Raw genomic sequence first — 19,256 nt, 5'->3', positions numbered from 1 at the left:
ACAACCAAGAACCTGCAAGGTCTAAATGCTTTATTGAATAGAAACTTAACGTGCCAAATATTTTTCTTTTTTTCAGCACTAAAAAATTGGGCTCCGCTGCAAAAATATGATTTGCAACTTTTCTATTGGTTTAGCTGATGCAGCTAGAAATATCTTCAGATTTAAACTTTTAAACTTTAATGTGAGTGTGTGTAACTTAACTGCCACATTGTGAGTGACAAATAAAGTCATTACACAAACTCTCAGATGATTTTAAAAAGCAGCTGCAGCATTTTCAAAGTCCTAACTGCCGCACATCGTTTAGCAGGCTCTGTGTTGTCTCCGAGTGTCTGATGGGGCCGTGGCGCTTGTGTGACCGAGGGGATGAGAGACCCACAAAGAAGGATTTTCTTCTGTGGCTCCTCTCAGTTCTATCCATCTCACCACCCAACACATTTACCAGGAAAAAAAAAAAAAAAAAAACACCCTAATTACACACACCGAGTACACAGGCACACATGCGCAAACTTTGCTCTCCATTCTCCCCCCCTTTATCTTCCCGTCTTTTCGCTCAATCTTCCCGACTCTAACGGAAGTATCTTTGAGAGCTGCAGCGGGCTTTGATGTATCTTCTCCGTGATTCTGAACTTTCAGATCAAGGAGCTGTTTGTCTTCAAGCTCTCTAAATCCTCATACGGCCTGAGACAAAGAGCAAACATACTGAAGTGCCTTTCCACATCCATTTGCGTAATGGTAGAGCTGTCTGTTGTGCTCCTGCATTGACTCTTTTTTTGTTGCAACCCCTTATGCCACACCATTTCAGCAATCACTGCCGACTTCTTATCCTTTATTATTGTTATTATTATTACTCTACTCATTTATTTTTCAGCCTTGGTGAGATGTTTTAATTGAAGGACTGTGGGCTCCCCACTGTTTTGCCCGTCGTCTGTATTCGCCTTATTTAAAGTAAAGTTTCTTCATGGGATTACTCTGCAAGCGAGCAATCCTCACTCATATTACCATGGAAACAACATGATCTTTTTCCCTGAGGATCTATTAAAACACTTCTATTCTGAGGATCTATTCATGAGTCAATGAAAAGGGTGAATATGACACCTATGTACTTCGTCTGCCAGTGTGTCTCTTGGTCAATATATTTTTGTTTTTGAGGCTTCAAAGCAAGCTGGAACAAAAGCGAGGGATGGATTGTTTTTGGTGTTAATGTGTTCATGAGAGGGGAATGTCTACAATGTTGTCTGGAGGTTATACAGAGAGTGTATTTTTCTGAGAAATGTTCAATATTTTCACATAAAGACAGATGTTTTTGCTGTTTTACGTCACCATGTAGGGAAACTACATCATTGAAAACAGAGAAAAACAGGCATCCTTTTACTGTTGCCATATGTTGATGTAGTTCTCTTTAATGGCTTACTTTTTGCCCAAAAATTAATAAATACAAGAAAAAACAAAGATTAAAGTATAACACCAGATACATCAAATATTCTCTCACCAATCAGGTAATAAATTACAGCACTTGTATTTATTGACTCGTGACTCAGTGTAATAAACCAGCTTGTATTGGACTAGCAACAAATTCAAAATGAAGCCATTTATAACCTTCAACAAGCAGCAGAAAACCCTAACAGGGCATTTTTCTCTGAGGTAAAGTAATTTTTCTGGTGAAGTTATTTTTCTTGTAATAAGATTGTGACAACAAGTTTAGTTCCATATAAAAATGCATTTAAAAAAAAAAATATTATCATAATGTTTATTACCTACAATACATCAAATTGTATTTTGCTTCTAGCCATGATGATTGTTACATGCTTTATTTTCTAGCCACAGACACACTGAAACAATCAGTTTGATTTGTTTCAGAATCCAGTGTAACCATGTAATCCACGTAAACTTGCCCCTTTTTACAAGTAGTGACATGTAAATGCAAATAAGTGAGGAAAAAAAACAAAAACATTTGTAAACCTTCAAATGTGTTTGAACTTGTGCCTCCAAATTTATCTGCATATTTGCCTTCATAATCAGTTTGGACAGACCGGATTGTGCTGTGAAATGAAATGTGCACTAGCAAATCCCATTGGTTTATAGGGCGACAAATCCAGCTGGCTCGAAACCTTTTCTCTTATCGGAGCTTTCATTTACAGCCGACTGCGGTAAATACGGACAAGTCCCGTAGTTAACTTTGTTGGAGTTTCAAAGGTTAAAACATGGATGGGGGGGGGGCACAGCACAGCACCCTCACAAATGGCAAGGGATACTGAGACTGACAGTTCACATACAGACAATGAAAGGAAAGGCTGCAGAATAAAAATGACTGCAAAATCACAGCAGAAGTTTAATCCAATTTCCTTGGCAGTCAGAGCTGTGCGAGAATCACATCGTGGTTTGTCCCCTATGAAAGCCACAGGGATGGTTTTATCCAAATAGGCAATCCCAAAACACCAAAAGCAGAATACATCAATAAACTGACACAAAAAAGCAGATGAGAGAAGACAGAAGCTATCGCAGCCAAAGAAGGAAAGTAGAAATCAGCTTCAGTGTTTGCTGTGATTATAGTCTGGAAACCCTTTTCGCATAAAGGTTTGCTCAGCCAATCTAAAGCGTGAGACAGCCACTAGTGAGGGTGGCTTAGTGCAATGACATCAAATATTCACTTGGAAATGTAGTTCCAACAATGGAGAATGTGAGCACTCTGCTCACGTTGGGGGAGGGTTTACAACTCAGTGAGTTGCGGCACGAAACATACGTCATATAGTGGTCAATGCTGATTGGTTAAAGGCTGCTCCAATACTCCAATAAACGCAAAGTCTACACCCATTTGGATGCAACAACTGTAAACAATCCCCAATGGAGAGTAACATATTCACACAAGGAATTTGGGTATGCTATTTAGATTAAATACAGTGCAAATTTACATTCAAGTTATTGGTTGCATAATTTTTCTATAGAATTTTTTTTCCAAATGTTTTGGCAGTATTTTGGAAAAATCACAAAGTCTTGTCTTAGATTATAATTCTAGCTCAGATGAAGTGATACATGAGGAAAATATCACAGACGTTACTCTCACACATTTGCCAAAGTTTTATAAAAAAAAAAATTGTATCCCCTCCATGCTTATAAAACATCCACTATAGGCCGACTTAGAATACTTAAACCGTTTTACTGGGAGCTGCTTCCTCCCTCTTGTCTCTGCATCACCTTTCATCACTACCTCAAATGTGCATCCACATGCAGAGCCTCAGCTCTTGGAGCTGGGCCAGGGAAGCGTCCCCACAGCCTCTCAGCAGAAACAGCTTTGTCAAACTCAGTTAGTCGCCTCCGAGGGGAAACACCTCTTTCCACAGTAATACTCCAACTATTCACATCATGCCCCTGCCTCTGCCTCAGCCACCTCATCAATCCACACAGCAACAAAGGTAAACAGCCTCACACCTTGCAAGCAGGGGCCCCGTGCTGCTCTGTTGACACAGTGTATGTGCAAACCGTCTGCACACAGGGCGAGCGACTCACAGGACAGACTGAGCTTCATTTACAGAAGGTAATTGCACTGGAGCCAAGTGATGCACTTTTGTGATGAGATTTTTTTTCCAGCTTTGCTAAAACCCTTCAGACCCTCTACATTTGTTTACTCGCCGATTGAAACTACGATGACGGGGACATATAATAAGTTCAGCAAAACGCAAACATGTCACCTTCAAGCAGGAATGGTCACCGACATTGACAGGTAATTCGGCAACTGCCCTGCTTATTGTGTACACCTAGGCATGAAATAACATGACACTTGTCTGGTTGGGATCACTTAACATGCTCCGAATGAAAACACTGATAAATATGAACATTTTCAGGGATGGGGTTTTGAGCCATGTTGGGCCCTGTATGCTCTGCTGGTTTTGTTAAGGCACTCTAAATGAAAACAGTGGCCAAATGGTGTCCTGTATCGAATGTTTTCTATCTAAGAGAACAGAGAAGATTCCCCACGACTTTGCTCTTTTTCCCCCCCTCCATCTCCGTAACTCTGCTCTCAGTTTTGCACCCTCCTTGTCAAATTGTTTATAACCTGCTACTTCAGTCAAGCCGAGGCACAATTCTTGCCGTGAAAACACAGGATACACCCTCACAGCTATGATTATTGAAGCTGTTCTACTCCTCTCCATGTGAAATATGCATCTTTTATACTGTACTACATGTTATTTAGTATCTCTCTGTATTCAGTGTTGGGAAAATAATGAGAAACAGTTTAGAAAATAACCCATTCCCTAAAAAAAATCCGTGTCACCTCACGTGCAGAGATAATAAGAGACAGACACTGTGTACTGAAGAGTCTAACCCAGTCATTATTTCAGCAGATGTCCTCACACATTGTAAATTCAGTGTTGCTCCTTTTTGTCCTGATGAAAAACACAGGATGCAGTGGAGCATTTCATGCAAAACACAGTGACAAAAAAAAAAAAAAAAGGTGGGGGTGGGGGGAGGACTTGAGATGTGTGCGAGTGGTTGGTAGCAGAATGGACACTTGCCTCAAAAAAAAAATGCCCCCAGATGATCTTTCCCAGAATATTTTCTCTCCTTTTCCTAAGGATGCTTGCTGATAAACATCTGGGGTCCAAAATTGAATTTTGTGTTTATGATGCTACTCATGTTGATAGTGGGGGAAAAAAAGAAAACAAAGGGTAACCTCAGAGCTCATCTTCGAGAAAGGATAAATCTGAGGAGTTGTGTTTGGTTATGTTCAGATTTAAAGTCAGTAATGTTTACAATATAAAAGACTATTAAGGGCAGACACATGCGCTATCTGTGTGTTGTCCAATATTCCTAGATATAAGGATTCTTTGTAACTGCTGGTTTATAGGCAACACAGCACAATAGCTATTGTTGCCGAATAGCTGGGAGGATCTGGTTTGTTTCCCTTTGCAGATTCTGCTCTCGAGTATGTATCCTCAGACATCGAGGTATTGTATATATTGAATTGGCCTGCTACAGCTTGCCCTGATGCAATAAACACACTGACCCACTTCACTCCAGCTGGATTAAAGTTGGGTATCTATTCACTTTCTTTTAGGATGACTGTAAGGCAATAATAAACTCACCGAGATGGATTGTAAGATTGAAGATAGTTTCAGATTAAAATATACCTTGTTTGTTGAAGTTCTAATAATTTGTAATGTGATTGGCCACCGTCTGTTAACACGACACAAAAGTTCTGGTGCTACAGCTAACGTTAACAATGGCTCTGTTCTATTCTAGTGTTCTTGTGAGCCAGAATTAAATGGAATTCAGGCATCAATAATTGTATTATTTACATGTGTGCATTTTCTACTGTAACATGTCAAAATGTCCTCAGTTAAAAAAGGTAATTCCTCACCTGTCCACCAGGTGTCCTCACTGTGTCCCTTGACGTTTTACACTGAACAAGTGGCATCCCACCGTGATGTCACCCATTGGTTTGTGAACTGCTGTTTTATAACCTCAAGTTTGTTATTTTGCTGTTGCCAATTTTTTATTTTTTGGAGAGAGTAGTGACCATATTTGGACGAGCTGAGGAGAAACGAGGGGTGGTTCTGACTGACAACCCGAGGACACCTTGCCTGCCCACCCAAACCAAAAACCAAGGTGTGTCAAACAAACCAGACATACACCCAAACGTACCTCTCTTTGAAGCCTTATATCTAATTAATTGGGAAAATATTTTCTGAAAGACCCCCAGACGAAGCACTGATCAGAAGAAGTGAATTTTACGAATGACATCATAATCACTTAGGGAAAAAAATATTGACTTTTTATTCCATGAGAGAAGACGTTTTTTGAAATGGGAGTTCTTTGGGGCCAGCCCCTAGTGGCCCTCAGTGGTATTGCAGTTTAACATACTTCCACATAGGCTTCACTTTTCAGACTTGAAGACTTTGTCCATTTCAATAAACAGTATGATTCAAATTTGGGATATGGTGATGGACCATTTGATTGGCAGTGAAACAACCAATCACAGCAGCAAAGAGTTTAAAATGTGCTTCCTTCTGGCTAATCCAATCTAGCACCAACCTTCCCTCATATGTTTTTTAGTCCAGGTGTCTGCTTGCATGCTTGTTTCCTGCTGTTACCCGTTGACTGCCTGTGAATTGTAGTGTTTGTTATGACTTCTTCCTCCTTCCATGTTTACAGTAAAGGTTTCTGTCATATCAAGCTCTCTACCTCAGTCTCTGCCTAATGTCTGCAAGATGCAGTTCTGATTCCACAAAGCAGCCGAGTGATTTCAGCCTCCAGGCCTGAGCCTACATATACTTACATCATTAATTCTGAATCATGTATGAAGAGGAGTGTAATAATGCTTTATTATGCAGGTCAAGAGGCTCGCATAAGCATTCAGAACCACTACATGTGGAATATTTAACTTAAATTCTAGACTCATGTGTATAAGTCATATTTATGTTTTTTTGTTTTTTTTGTTTTTGTTTTCATTTTTCAGTAGCCAAAAGATTAGTAAGCACTCTATCATGAAGGATCAGACTATTACTGCAGTCAACTCTTCTTTTAATTATTAGAAATTGTAAAAGTTTGGAATCACTTTGCTTATTGGACTCTTGGGGAGTAAATAGTATGCGCTATGCTTATGCTCTTCGTGATTCAAGAAGTAAGTTCCCCTACAGAAGATAGAAAAGGAGAAAATAAACTATAGTGTCTATCCAAACTGTTATTCCAGAGGAAGGAGCTATGGCTGCTTTTGTTGCTGTGGTGCTGGTGTCTTTTTGTTTGCAAATGATGTATAGTCAGAGCCGGCAGAATTTTACTCAGCCCGTGCTCAGACCGTTGAATGATAAGGGGTCAAAACACTGACACTGACTGACTGAATTCTACAGGCATTGCTGAATTGATAACACTGTTTTGATCAGAGTAAATTAATCACTGTCTGACAAAAAGTCTCTAACACTACCTCTTAGTACTAGTGTTTTTCCATGTATATACTGTGTAAAAGTCCTTGTCCAGTCTTTGCAAGGATTATCCCCCACTGCAAATTTCCTTTTTTCTGTTTGCCTTTATAGTATAGATTTAATCCTGCAAAGTTTACACAGCCAGGCTTCATGCACTGAATATATGCTTTCAGGTGTCACCAGTGTTAAGCAAGATGCTGAGCTGCTTTTAAAAACTGTTCTCGAGGTCAAGTGAGGATTTTTAAATGTAATGCAACAGTAATGATAAATTCACACTCACATCCATAACAAAAACTACAAAGGATGCTATAAACTATTAAAGTCCCTCTCCTGGCATTAATTAAATCTCTAAAAACTCATCTCCATTCATCAAAATTACATATTTGGGGTTTTTCCCAAGAAAGAAATCCCCCAATGCCATGAAGTGGCTTAGATGTAACTCAAAACTTTTGTCTTTATTCAGTGTGTTCAGAACCATGATTATACAGATTGTCCCCATCTCTATCTTCACCCAAACCCCCAGCCGCTCGCCTACAGCTCACGCTGGCAGCTCTATGATGTAGAAACCCCCACCCACAAGCTGCAGCAGTTGACTGGATTCGTTTCTTAGGCATGTGACGTATGAAACTCTGGCTGTCTGAATCTGTGTTTTTGAGACTGTCACTACAGTACAAAACAAAAATGCCCAGCCACAATGTTGACTGCTTATTTTGCTCATATGTATTGTTGCAGATATATATAAAAACAAGGTTAGAAATGTGATTTTCATTGGAGGAGACTTCAAACAAATGAATACTATAACAGAAAAAAATGTTTTCAAAGAGAGGGCACAATAATACAAAATAAAAAAAATCTGTATTTCAATGTGTTGAACTCGAAGGAAGTCATAGAACCTTACAATAAATTCAAGTTATAAATAAATGATTGTGAAGTAAGACATCATTTGCTGGAAAACATTACAGATATTACAAAAGTCTGATGCTTGAGCAATATTCTATTTAAATAATCTAAATTGTGCATATCGTATTTCATGAAAGCATGGGCTTACAGGCTTCAGTATATCAGTCAGAAACGACTAGAAGGCAACCAAACACACCTCTTTAATGAGTTCATTATGTCTGCACAGAAATAACCAAAGTTTTAAAAGTAAAAATTAGAATGTGCAGCTAAATGGAAGATATTTACATCTTAATATAGGCCATTTGTGTGAAGAAATCTGCCATACTATGAATGCTATAATTCAATTAAACACTGAGTTTCTTCATAAACCTGTTGGGGTTCACACCAAAAAGGTTGAATTCACTGAACTCTTGAGTCGGGCATGGACATATATCTTAATATTAAAAACATTGACATTTTTTGAACACTGGTGACACCAACTAATATTATTTGGTGTTTTTAAAGGCACATTCAGAAAAATAAATAAATGAAAGATTAAACAAATCACTCAATTCCAGCTCGCTGCAATTGGAGGAAAAATTTTGACCTAGTGATAGTGCTAGAGTTAGGGGATAAAGTTGTTAAAGTTTGTACCAAATTTAATGGTAATCCACCTTATAACTGTCAAGACATTTTATTTACAACAATAACTGTCAACCCCATGGCGTCACTAAAGAAAAATCAATAAGATTCATCCTCTGGGCACCATGCACATCTGTCATGATTTAATAGTAGTCCATCTGATACAACATTTCACTAAAACATGTCAACCACATGGCGCCAGAAGGAAAATTCTGGGTTTTGCAGAAGTTAGCAGATCATATCCTCTGGTGTACATGAATACTCAGTATTGCCATGGAATTTTGTATGGACAGTGTTTGAAGTATTTCAGATGTCGCTTTGTTTGTTTTGCAAGCTGAAACACAAACAGATATTCAGCAGTACTGTAGATTGTGTTCCCATCAAAGGTATTGTTTGGTGAACATAGCTCTTCCTCCAGTTGCAGGAAACCACTAAAAGTTACTTTACCATCTATTTCACACATCATCTGAAAGAAATGTCAAAAATGCACAGACCAGCTTTTACCACTCAAACCTATAGTCCAGCAATCAATGGTGTGGTCTAACAGAGTTGTGGCTGCTCCCTGCTAAGTAATCCATTCTTAAGGGCGAGTATTCTTTCTGCAGGCTGCTCACTGCTCTGACAGATGAGAACGGCCACAATGAGCTGGCTTTCCATCACTGAGAGAAGCGGCGGCAGACGACTGCCTTATAACTGACAGACTATTGCCTGACCACCCAACAGTTGCTTGGACTGACAATGTTCGATATTTTGAAGATGGCGGTCGATGTTAGAACCTCTAAATTATACACAAGGTCCTTTGGGACATGACTTCAATATAGCTCACAGGAGCTGAGAACGAAGCTTACTGTCACATCACGGCCCTCTATTCTGTGTCTGTTTTGTCTGGGCTAAAGACACCGGCTTCAAACAATGCTTGGAAACGGATGCGAGCCCGCGATACTTCACTTAATTTTAGTCAGTGACTTCACCTGAGAATCGGTATTACCCCTGCAAAAATGTTCGTATGACTTTGAGTACAAGTACTGCCTATCACAAACTCATCATAAATGTAGAGGTTGAATTAAAGTAAAAAAAAAAAATGTGAAAGGAAAAGCATACACACTTCAGCTATGATAGCCCGGTATCGCGCAAATAATGTAATACATCTGTTAGTCCATTAGAGGATACCGTGTCAGGGTCACGTTTTGCCTCAACTAGGTGTGAAAAGTACACGCATGTATGACCAGAGTCAAAAAAAGGAGGTCATGTGAAGGTGTTCGAATCCCTGATAAAGCAAAAGTTATCATAGGTTTATTTTAAGTAGCATAAGTTTCCTCCCCATTGTAATGTATTTAACTTCACAACCTACGTTAAATAACTTGTTATTTATTTTAACCCAAACCATGATCTTCTCCTGAACCTAACCATGTGGTTTTGGTGCCTAAACCAAAGGCACCTTACTTTTCATGTCTAGCCATTACTTCATACTGTCTCCGTATCCTCTAGTGGACTGATAGGTGTATTACATGCTTTTGCGTAATGATGGGTTGATTATGAATTCAATAACTTTCCTCAGTGACCTGCACACTTTCTCTGCTCGTGTTTGTCTTTGACTATTTTCAATTAGTCCTGGAGCTACTATCCCCTTCCTTGATCTATCCACAACATTGTTATCTTTCTCTGTTACTTATAATATGTTTACTCATCCTGATGAATTCAATTACATCTTTTCAGAGGAAATTACTGTGGGGGTGGCTCCGCCTGCCAGAGGTCAGCACTAACTGTGAATACTAAAACTACTCCCCCAAACACATTACACAGCCTATTACCTGCTGCTTTCCACAGCACTCTCCGACCCTACATAAGCCTTTCCACTGCCACAGATGAAATGCTTTCTAGATGGGATCTGGCGTGGAGGAGAGGGGAAGAGAGCTGGAGCTGTCCCCAGGCCTAATCGTTTCAGAGAGCCATCCCCACTGCAGCCGCAAAACACGCCAGTCCTGATTAGGGAGGTGTGTACACGGCCAGGCAGAGCGTAGAAGGTGCCGAAAGGAGGCTGGGCCTGGGGGGAGGCAAACGCTGCTGACTTTTTTTTTTCTCCGTTGGACGACTGGTGGGATCGATAAGGCCAAAGGCAAAACAGGTACAAAAGTAAGCCTCCAATGTAGTGCCTTGTCAAAGTGGTAGACATCTCTTCATTTAGAGTTTTGCTACAAGGGTACTCTTCACTTGATACAAATTAAATGTGGAATGTGCTCCCTCCCCTTTAATTAGACAGGCACAGTTTCTGAGTCTTTTGCCCTCCCTGCCCCAATCCTCCACTTTGAGAGGGAGATTTCACAAGCGGAGCATCTCCGAGTGCCTGCTCCTGAAATTTCTCTCTTTTTAGCTGAGGATACGTGTTGACAATTTCATTGTAAACCTGCTACTTTAAATCTCTGTAGAGATGAATGTGTCGAGACAAAACACAGGTTGCCAGAGGAACCTCTCACATAATTATCTAAACGCAGGAAGCCATTTCAGGTCCATCCAAACTGTCAAACTGATTAAACAAGCAGAATGTGAAATATTATCAGGAAAAAAGCAAGTAACTTCTCTGTGAACTATCTGGTTTTGTACATATTTTTAAATATTAGGAGAAAGATAAGACTAATTTACCTGGAATAAGAGTGTAGCTAAATACCCCCAAAAGTAAATATACAAAGAACAAATCATATTACCTAAAACACATTGAAATCATTAAATATTGTGGCTGTATTATCTTGTTTGTCAATGTGAAAAGAGTAATTTAATCATACAGGAATTAAGAAGGGATTTTGCTCAGTGCTTATACTGTACTAGTTTCAGTTCAGTTGCTTAATTCCTTAATAGCCAAGTAGCCAGTGCTAAAATTAACTTCTGTGTACATATTTTGGGGGGGGTTATGATTTCCATTTTGGTATTATTTTATTGAAATGGATAGATACATGTATAGGTTCAAAGATGCAGATTTGAAAACACGCACAGACATTATGTTAATTTAAATACAGGAAACAGCATAAACTGGTTATTTTATTATTCATACAACATGTTTGTTTTAAACACAACAAAAAATATGGGGAAAATTTGAAAACGTGTTCAATCATTTTTACATTCTTCACATCTGAATTTTAAGATTACGCTGTAGTCTTCTTCAGTATTTAGCTGATTTAGTGAGAACACCACATTTTCTTTTTTATTGGGTAAAACCAGCTGTTAGAGAAGCAATCCAAGCAAAACAGCGATGAAATCTGGAATAAAAAGGGCCGCCTTGCAAAAATAGCTTTCTTCCTTTGACAAATACACTTTTGAGGAAGAAAATATGAGGCAATGAGTCAAATTAGGATGCATAGAACATTCTCACGGAGCGAGAAAGGCATTTGCACATGAAGAGTTGAAAATGAGTCGCATTCAGCCAAGCTGTGAGCTCCACCTAGGAGGCAGTGAAAGAGACCGAGACAGGCACAGAGAGGGGCTGAGGCAGGCAGGCGCTAAGCCTTGAAGAGGGGCATTCTGGCATAATGACTCTCATTTACCATTGACAGGCCTTGGGAAAGTTAAACTAATTATGACAGCACACAGATGCTGAATGGCCCTTGATGAAGTTACTAACTGGCAATCCAACAAACAGGTGTTGAGTGATTTCCGTTACCTCCCCTGAAATTATAGGATGTTCCAATATTTTCCAGCATGCCGCTCAAAGCAGCAATCTACCCTCAGGCAGAATTATACCGTCTTGTCCCCATGATTCTGGCAAATTTCATGAACATTTGAAAATATGAACAGCACCCGGTGATGGAATACAGAAAGCTATCTCTGTAACCTGTAGCATTAGTGAGACAAACAGGGAGACTGAGCTGAATGAATACACACAAAATACCTGTTGGAAATGAAAGCTGCTTCAAACCACTGTAGTGGTAACAGGTGTCAGTACAAAAGCCAACCCATGGAGATGTACTTGATCCTTTTCTATGAGTTTGGCTACTGAATATTTAACAGTCGTGCAGTTTTAATATGCAACTCTTCAAATATCAACCTCAAATCAAGAGATTTTTATTTAAGGTTCACATACAAAAAACTTCAATAGGGTAAGAAATGTTTGTCTCCATGTAAACTTGATGATAACATTGTTTTTCACTATTTAATATCTCAAAATAATAAATTACATTTGTTCGATATCATCACTGTTTTGCTGTCTTATCCAATTGGAGATATGATGAAAAATTGCATGCTCTGAAACAACAGAGATTTACAGAATCAACAAATACACATCCTTGAAACAATTGAGATAACAATTGATTTGAATGAACTTTAAGAAACATAAAACATCCCTTTCTCCAACTCCTAGATCGCTACACATCATTATGAACAGGCAGAGGATAATGCGAGTGCATTAAAATAATAGGCTCGCCTGAATTGTGTCAAACTTCAAGTCATTTCTCCACACTGAATGAATGCACTAATAAATATCTGTCAAGATTAGACATTCATTTTGAGAATATTTACCATATAAATCAGCCCAATAAGGAATGAGTTAGTAATTACTTTGTAACAATAGGGAAAAAAAGTAAATATTAATTAAATAAACTGACTTTTTAAAGTTGTCAGGGAGGTTTCTACATGTGAGTTTCTTGTATGGAATGTGTACTGTGCACGTTCCTTCAACAATTCCAACACAGGATTAAACGTCAGCCAGTACCACAAAGGTGCTGACAGTTTATTGACATAACATGGTTTATATTAGACTGTAAATTAGATTTATGTCACTGAGGACGAGTTTAAGCAGCTGCCTTCGCGTTCTCTCTCCAAGTTTATCAGTAGTGATCCGTACTTACATAATTAAAGGCCTGTGGCGTTTGGCACTGAGTATGAAGGACTTGTTGCTATTTGGTAATCACATCCAAACACTGTGTCTGTGCATTTATCAAACTACACACACACACCGCGCCAGTTCATGAAAGCAGATTTACATATATTAGTGCTGTTTTAATTATATGTAATATTAATCAATGCATTTTTTTTTATTTTTTTATCTAACCATAAACCGTAAAACCAATTCCATACCAGGAAACAAATGACACAGAAGTTAAATCATTATTTAATCAATAATTTCCATTGAGTCACAAACGTTTGACTTGTGTGTGTTTGACATGAAGGAAACCAACAGGAAACCATGCAAACTCCGCTCAGAACCGCTGAGTCACATTGTCACTCCCACGAAACATAAGTGAAGGCTTGAGTACAAACTAAATGGAACTGCATCATGAACACATTTGGGTACATTATTTTCTCATTGTTCATGCTGTAAAAGGTGCACATAAATAACAGAGAGGTTGTGATCAGAATTTTAATGATCCTCCGTCTGTCTCTTCCCAAATTACCTAATGTTAATGTGAAAAAAAAAATGTAAGTGATAGAAGGCTCCAGCAATTATTTTTGCAAAGTAACTTTATTTGTATACTTTGGTCAATCCCAATAAATTTAAAGAGAGGGTACTTTTCCTTTTGTCATTTGAATGTTTTGCTGTTAATTAAAACTTTTTTATGGAAATGAAAGTAATAGCTAATGCAGTCTAAAATAAGAGAAATAATTCATTAAAATGATTATTGTAACTTGTTAAAAGTCTTCCATTTCCGTGCACATTTTTTTTTATTTGCAGGACTGACTGACTGACTTGCATTGTGAGCACGAAAAGTTAGAAGCCGAAACAATACCATGAATTAAAACAGTCGGTGCGGTACTCTGTTTTTACTCAGGATATACATTCACACTAAGGGAAGGTTTTATATTCATGGGAATAAACAACCATGGTTACCATAGTGACAGCACATATGATCTCTGTGGTATTGTTTTGAAGAAATTCTCACATTGTCCTTATAGTTCAGACATGCAACAATACATTGAAAGCCGTTTGGAATTAGTGTTCCAGGAGAATAAATCCCAAATAACAACCAGAGTCTGATCTTGCATTGCAAATAGAAAGCGAAAAAAGCAATGCAAATTGACTGGATAATAACCCAGCACTTAAGGAATAATCTGTTGTTTAGCAATTAATTTATTAGGCTCATAAGTAATAAAGGTAATTTATGATTGAAAATTATTTTTCTCTTTACACTGTATGTTGTAAACGTACACCGTGCACATGGTAAAAATAATGGCACAGTTTCCAAAATTTGACAGTGAAGTAGATGGATGGCTGTTCTGCTTTATCCCCTGCTTGGTAACAACTGAAGCAAGTTCACAACACCCGAGTAATACCACAAATAAGCGATTAAGACCTCTTTCAAACTATAACCTCAATCCCTCCTGTGAACAAGAGCGCATTCAAACCTTCTGACAATGAGAAACCACCAAACCTCTAAGAATTAAAAATTGAAATGCCCCACCTTGGAGAGTTTGCTACAGTGTGAAGGTTTGCTGGGTAAGCAACAGCGGAGAATTCACTAACGGAGGCTGTTAGATTTTATTTTGCTCTAAAAAATAATGCACGGTGCATTTTTCTCTCTCCCCAGAGTTTCAGGCAGTAAGTGAACAGGGCAGGTGTGTTCTTGGGGTATGTGCAATTGTGACTCTGAAAACACTCAAAAATTCACACATCTTCTCAGCAATGTGTTCCACTGCTAAGTGTGTGTTTACCACAACAAGTTCATTTTAAACAATATTAATATCTTCTGAGTGTGTTACGGTACACCACAAATAACTGGATGTCTACTTTACTTGTGCATGGCTCTAAAATGCTATACTGTAATGATGCAGCACCTTTTCCTCCACATGACAGTCGATCAGTTGATGTTTTGTTGATGGTGTAAAATATTGTTTCAGGCACTAGGTGCAGAATTGCAACTCGGTTTTTCGATGGGCTGTAATGACTGAGGCAGCCCAGGCAATATGAATTCATTTTCCCTGTTATTACATTGTTTAGTAATCAGTGTTCCCTCATAAATATGTTCATTTCCAACAAGAAACAGATGCCTTTCATAAAAGGTTTAATGAAAAGAGGATGCAGAGAAGCATTCCGTTCACTGCCGTCCATTTGACTTAATGATAAAGAACTTTGTTTTTATTATATGTTACTTGTATTAAGTGAAAATGAGTGTGTTGTGTTCACAGAAAAAACTGTCTGCAAGCTGCAAAATCCTTTTTTTTTTTTTTTTTTTTTACTATAGTCATCATAAATCCTGCTTAGACAAAGACATTTAAATATGTTTTTGTTCATAAAAAAAAATGTAAACCTTATTTATGAACTACTTCTCATTTCCTACGTACTGGGCAGTACTTCGAAGGTGACTCCTGTCTAGTAGTAGTTTAATGACTTAACAAAGAGATACACATCGCCTCCACAAAAGGGCTGTCAGCCAAACGGTGTGTAGACAAGCTGAAACAGATAGTCAAACAGAAAGCATAATGATGGAGACAGGGCAGACGCACACTAGAGAAATAATTAGGACAAGGCCACTGTGCATGAATCCGTTGCCGCTCTCCACAAGCACTCAACTGTGTCAAACAGCTTGGTCAATAATCTTCAGCAATTCCCGAGGATTAGAGTCTTATTACCGAGCACCGTCTGTCACACAGACCTCTGTGCCCAAACAAGTCGCTTCCTGACTGTTTACTCCGGGTTTCAATAAATAACTAAACGTCTAAACTCCCCTCTGGAAAATGTATCACATCGGGTTGACTGCATCAAAATAATGTTTAGTTTACGAATGCCTTATTAAATTATCTTTTCCTCGGGAATTGTTTTCACGCCATGTCTGTCCCCAAATGCGCGCGCGCGCGCGCGTGTGTGTGTATGTGTAGTTAGAGCAATCTAAAGCTGTTCTGTAAATTGGGATCGACAGTAAACAGTTATGTAACTGATTGTTAAAACATTTAAACCCGTGGCCAAATGATGGATCTGTAACTTTCTAATTGACCGTACTCTATGCGCACTATGGAGCCACTTAGGTACCGACTTTAGTTTATTTGCTGGTTGTTTTGAATTATTATTTGGGTTGTCCCTTTAGTTGTAGTAAATCATTTGGAATGTGTGGCGTTGATTAAGGAGTCTAAAAGTCTACACTTTTAGACGAGCAATTTTGTTGATTTTCTCCAGATATTGAACACATTTTGATCATCACATTTTATTCATGACAAAAATAATGAATCATCCTGTGATGTGTGTTAATCCCACGTGTGGATCTGAAAATCGTGAGCAGTATGTCATCACCATCCCACAGCACTGAGCTCTACCTTCGCAGCGTATAGTTTGGACAGAAGGAATATTCTCCACAAAGTACGTGCAGGACCCAAGTTCTTACCTTGCCCATGTATGTCGGCCACGGCGGCAGCGAGAACCAGAATCGTCAGGAGGGTCTTCAATTGGCAGTCTTGTCTCACACACATGTCTACTAAAGTCTAGGTCGCTCTTCGCGTAAAGCTACAGAGCACGTCCTTGTGTTAAAAAAGAATACTTCCAGTGGAGGGGGAAAACAAGCAAAAGCGAGGATTTCTAACGCCTACCAAATATAAACAAAGGCGCACGGGTTGCGCTTGGACTTCCTCAGTAATTCTCAGAGTGAAGACCGTCGACAACAATCAAGTCAAATGCGGAGGTCCCTCTTTAATTTGGACGCTCCGTAAGCGGATTCCTGGCTGTGTGAGCTGTCGGCACATGGAGAGAAAAGGCAGCCGAGGCTTCAGCACCGCGGACAGCTCCTAGCGTCTGCTGGTGGAACAGCCTCCTTCAAACTTAGTTGGAGGAGTCACAGCACTGTCCTCTCTTGTTACTTTTATAGACATTTTCTGACGAGGCAATAAGCTATTTTATTAAACATGACAGTTACAATCAGGGTAAAAAAAAAGATCAAAACAAAAAAGGGACATTTGTAGGCACACCAGTCTGGTCCTACTGTAGAGGCTTGTATAGGATAAAACAAACTGCATGTTGTCTTTTTTCTTCATTCAAGCTTTATTTAAACTGGCTGTCTCAGTGAGAATACATAATAATACATACACCGCAATCCTTCATATACAGGGCACACAATCCGCATGGGTTAATTGCGGCCTATAGTATAATATTATAAAAACCTCAAAAGAAATGAGAGATTTTCAGTTCAAAACTCCTGGTAAAGCATTCCATGTGGAGGAGCATACAGTTTAAAATCTGTGTGTTTGTTCAATCAAGACACTGATAAGCGAGGGATTTATCAGCACACCCAGTGTACTGCCATATAGAGTCATAGGCTTTCAGGGTGAGTGAAAGGCATGTACATGTGCAATCAGCACAGGCACTTCTGCATTCTAGTCTTTGGTGTACTGTGATTTATTCTTTTGCACATGCACTTTTCTCAAGCTGCCTGTGCTTTTTTTTCTGCCCTCTCCATATCGGGTCATCTGGGGGATTCATAATGGCCCTAAATAAAACTGCATTACCCAGGGGGCACTATGTGATAGTCACGTGTTGTCATCCTCGCCTGTTTTTTTCTCTGTCGGAGGCTACTTTAAATAACGTTACGTTAACATTAAAATAATGTTGCCGTGGCTCTAAAAACTGACAAAGAAACACGAATGGAGTCCGAGAACGACACAGCCGAACTTCAAAAGTCGAATATTTCCCTACCAGTGCAGGCCGCGACCAGTAAACTAATGTTAGTGCCACTCCTGGCAGCGAAATATCTGTTGATATTAATTAGCATAAGCACAAATTCCTGTAGAATCACTTACAAACTCACCCGGGCCTGCCAATCAAACCACACACGCCCCCAAACATACCTCTCATTGAGACATAATTATTAATGGTATTAGTTTCAGAAGGAGTTAAGTAGCCAATGGCATAATAATAATTGGTGGAAAAAATGTATTGACTTCATCAGAAAAGTTGATGCATTTGAATAGGAGTCTGTTGGAGGCAGAGGTTTTGTGGAGCCAGACCTAGTGGCCCTCAGTGGTATTGCACTTTAAGGCATTTTCAACCAGGAGACTGTCCATTTTTGTAAACAGGTTATGGTATAATCCCAGAACATATTTGTGCCATATCTGCAAGTATGTGAACATCTTATTCGCTCTAAATAAAAGAGTTATTTATCATCCCAAAAATGTCTAGTGTTTGCTGAATTTATACTCCAATCAAATATTTAGTGAGGTAATACAATGTAGTTCCTGACTGTTTCTTATGGACTGTCTGCACTTAAGCAGAAAAAACTGCTGAAATCATCAGTCAAATACTGCGAAGTCCTGTAGCCATTTCAAATTAAAAGCCCTCTAGCGTGTCATATACTGTTCAGCCGTATACAACCTATTGACTTAGTGTTGTTACTCTGTTAATGATTATGGTTGCCCCTTTGATTAAATACATAAATGCTTTTAACATTAGAAATATCTCCTTATATCGTTCATTTACTTAGAATTTCAGTTTGTAGAACTTAATGATTTTCTGTCACCAACCAATACACACGACAACATTAGCATTGTTTACAATATCACCAAAAACAACAGAATGGCAGATGGAATAAGTCTTCTGTATAGAAATCCCATTTTGATCTTCAACTTGCTGCTCAGTCGCTCCACCTGAGTCTAAAAAGTGAGTCTGTTAACTAGCCACATACTTGTATGCCATCGTCCACACTACCATGAAATTGTATTGCTTTTCATTTCTGACCCTAATTTTAGCATACACCTTTCTGACTAGATTTTTTTTTGCCCGCAGGAGTCAGGGCTGCAGCTGAGTGGATTTTTTTTCAGTCCAGTTCCCAGTAAAGCTTAGACCGTGCTGTGCATGCCAAGCCCTGAGGTGAGACGTTCCTCAGGTGCTGGAAATAACTGTGCCATGCTCTGAGT

At 39.0% G+C, this 19,256-nt stretch overlaps 1 protein-coding gene across 3 annotated transcripts in view; it reads right to left on the bottom strand.

The window, feature by feature from the left end:
• The window catches only part of LOC138622072 (seizure protein 6 homolog), a 105,071-nt gene extending 87,961 nt beyond the window's left edge, over positions 1-17,110 (bottom strand). For all 3 annotated transcript variants that reach the window (XM_069700543.1, XM_069700544.1, XM_069700542.1), the window contains exon 1: positions 16,739-17,110. In XM_069700543.1, the coding sequence (XP_069556644.1) occupies positions 16,739-16,823 (85 nt within the window). In that variant the 5' untranslated portion in view covers positions 16,824-17,110. The remainder of the gene's footprint in view (positions 1-16,738) is intronic.
• Between the last annotated feature and the right edge of the window lie 2,146 nt (positions 17,111-19,256).

Source organism: Brachyistius frenatus, unplaced genomic scaffold, assembly GCF_029030835.1.
Source record: "Brachyistius frenatus isolate BFR_SWC_R1_liver_20210118 unplaced genomic scaffold, ASM2903083v1 Contig_34, whole genome shotgun sequence".
Taxonomy (NCBI): domain Eukaryota; kingdom Metazoa; phylum Chordata; class Actinopteri; family Embiotocidae; genus Brachyistius; species Brachyistius frenatus.
This window is presented reverse-complemented; position numbering and strand designations above follow the sequence as displayed.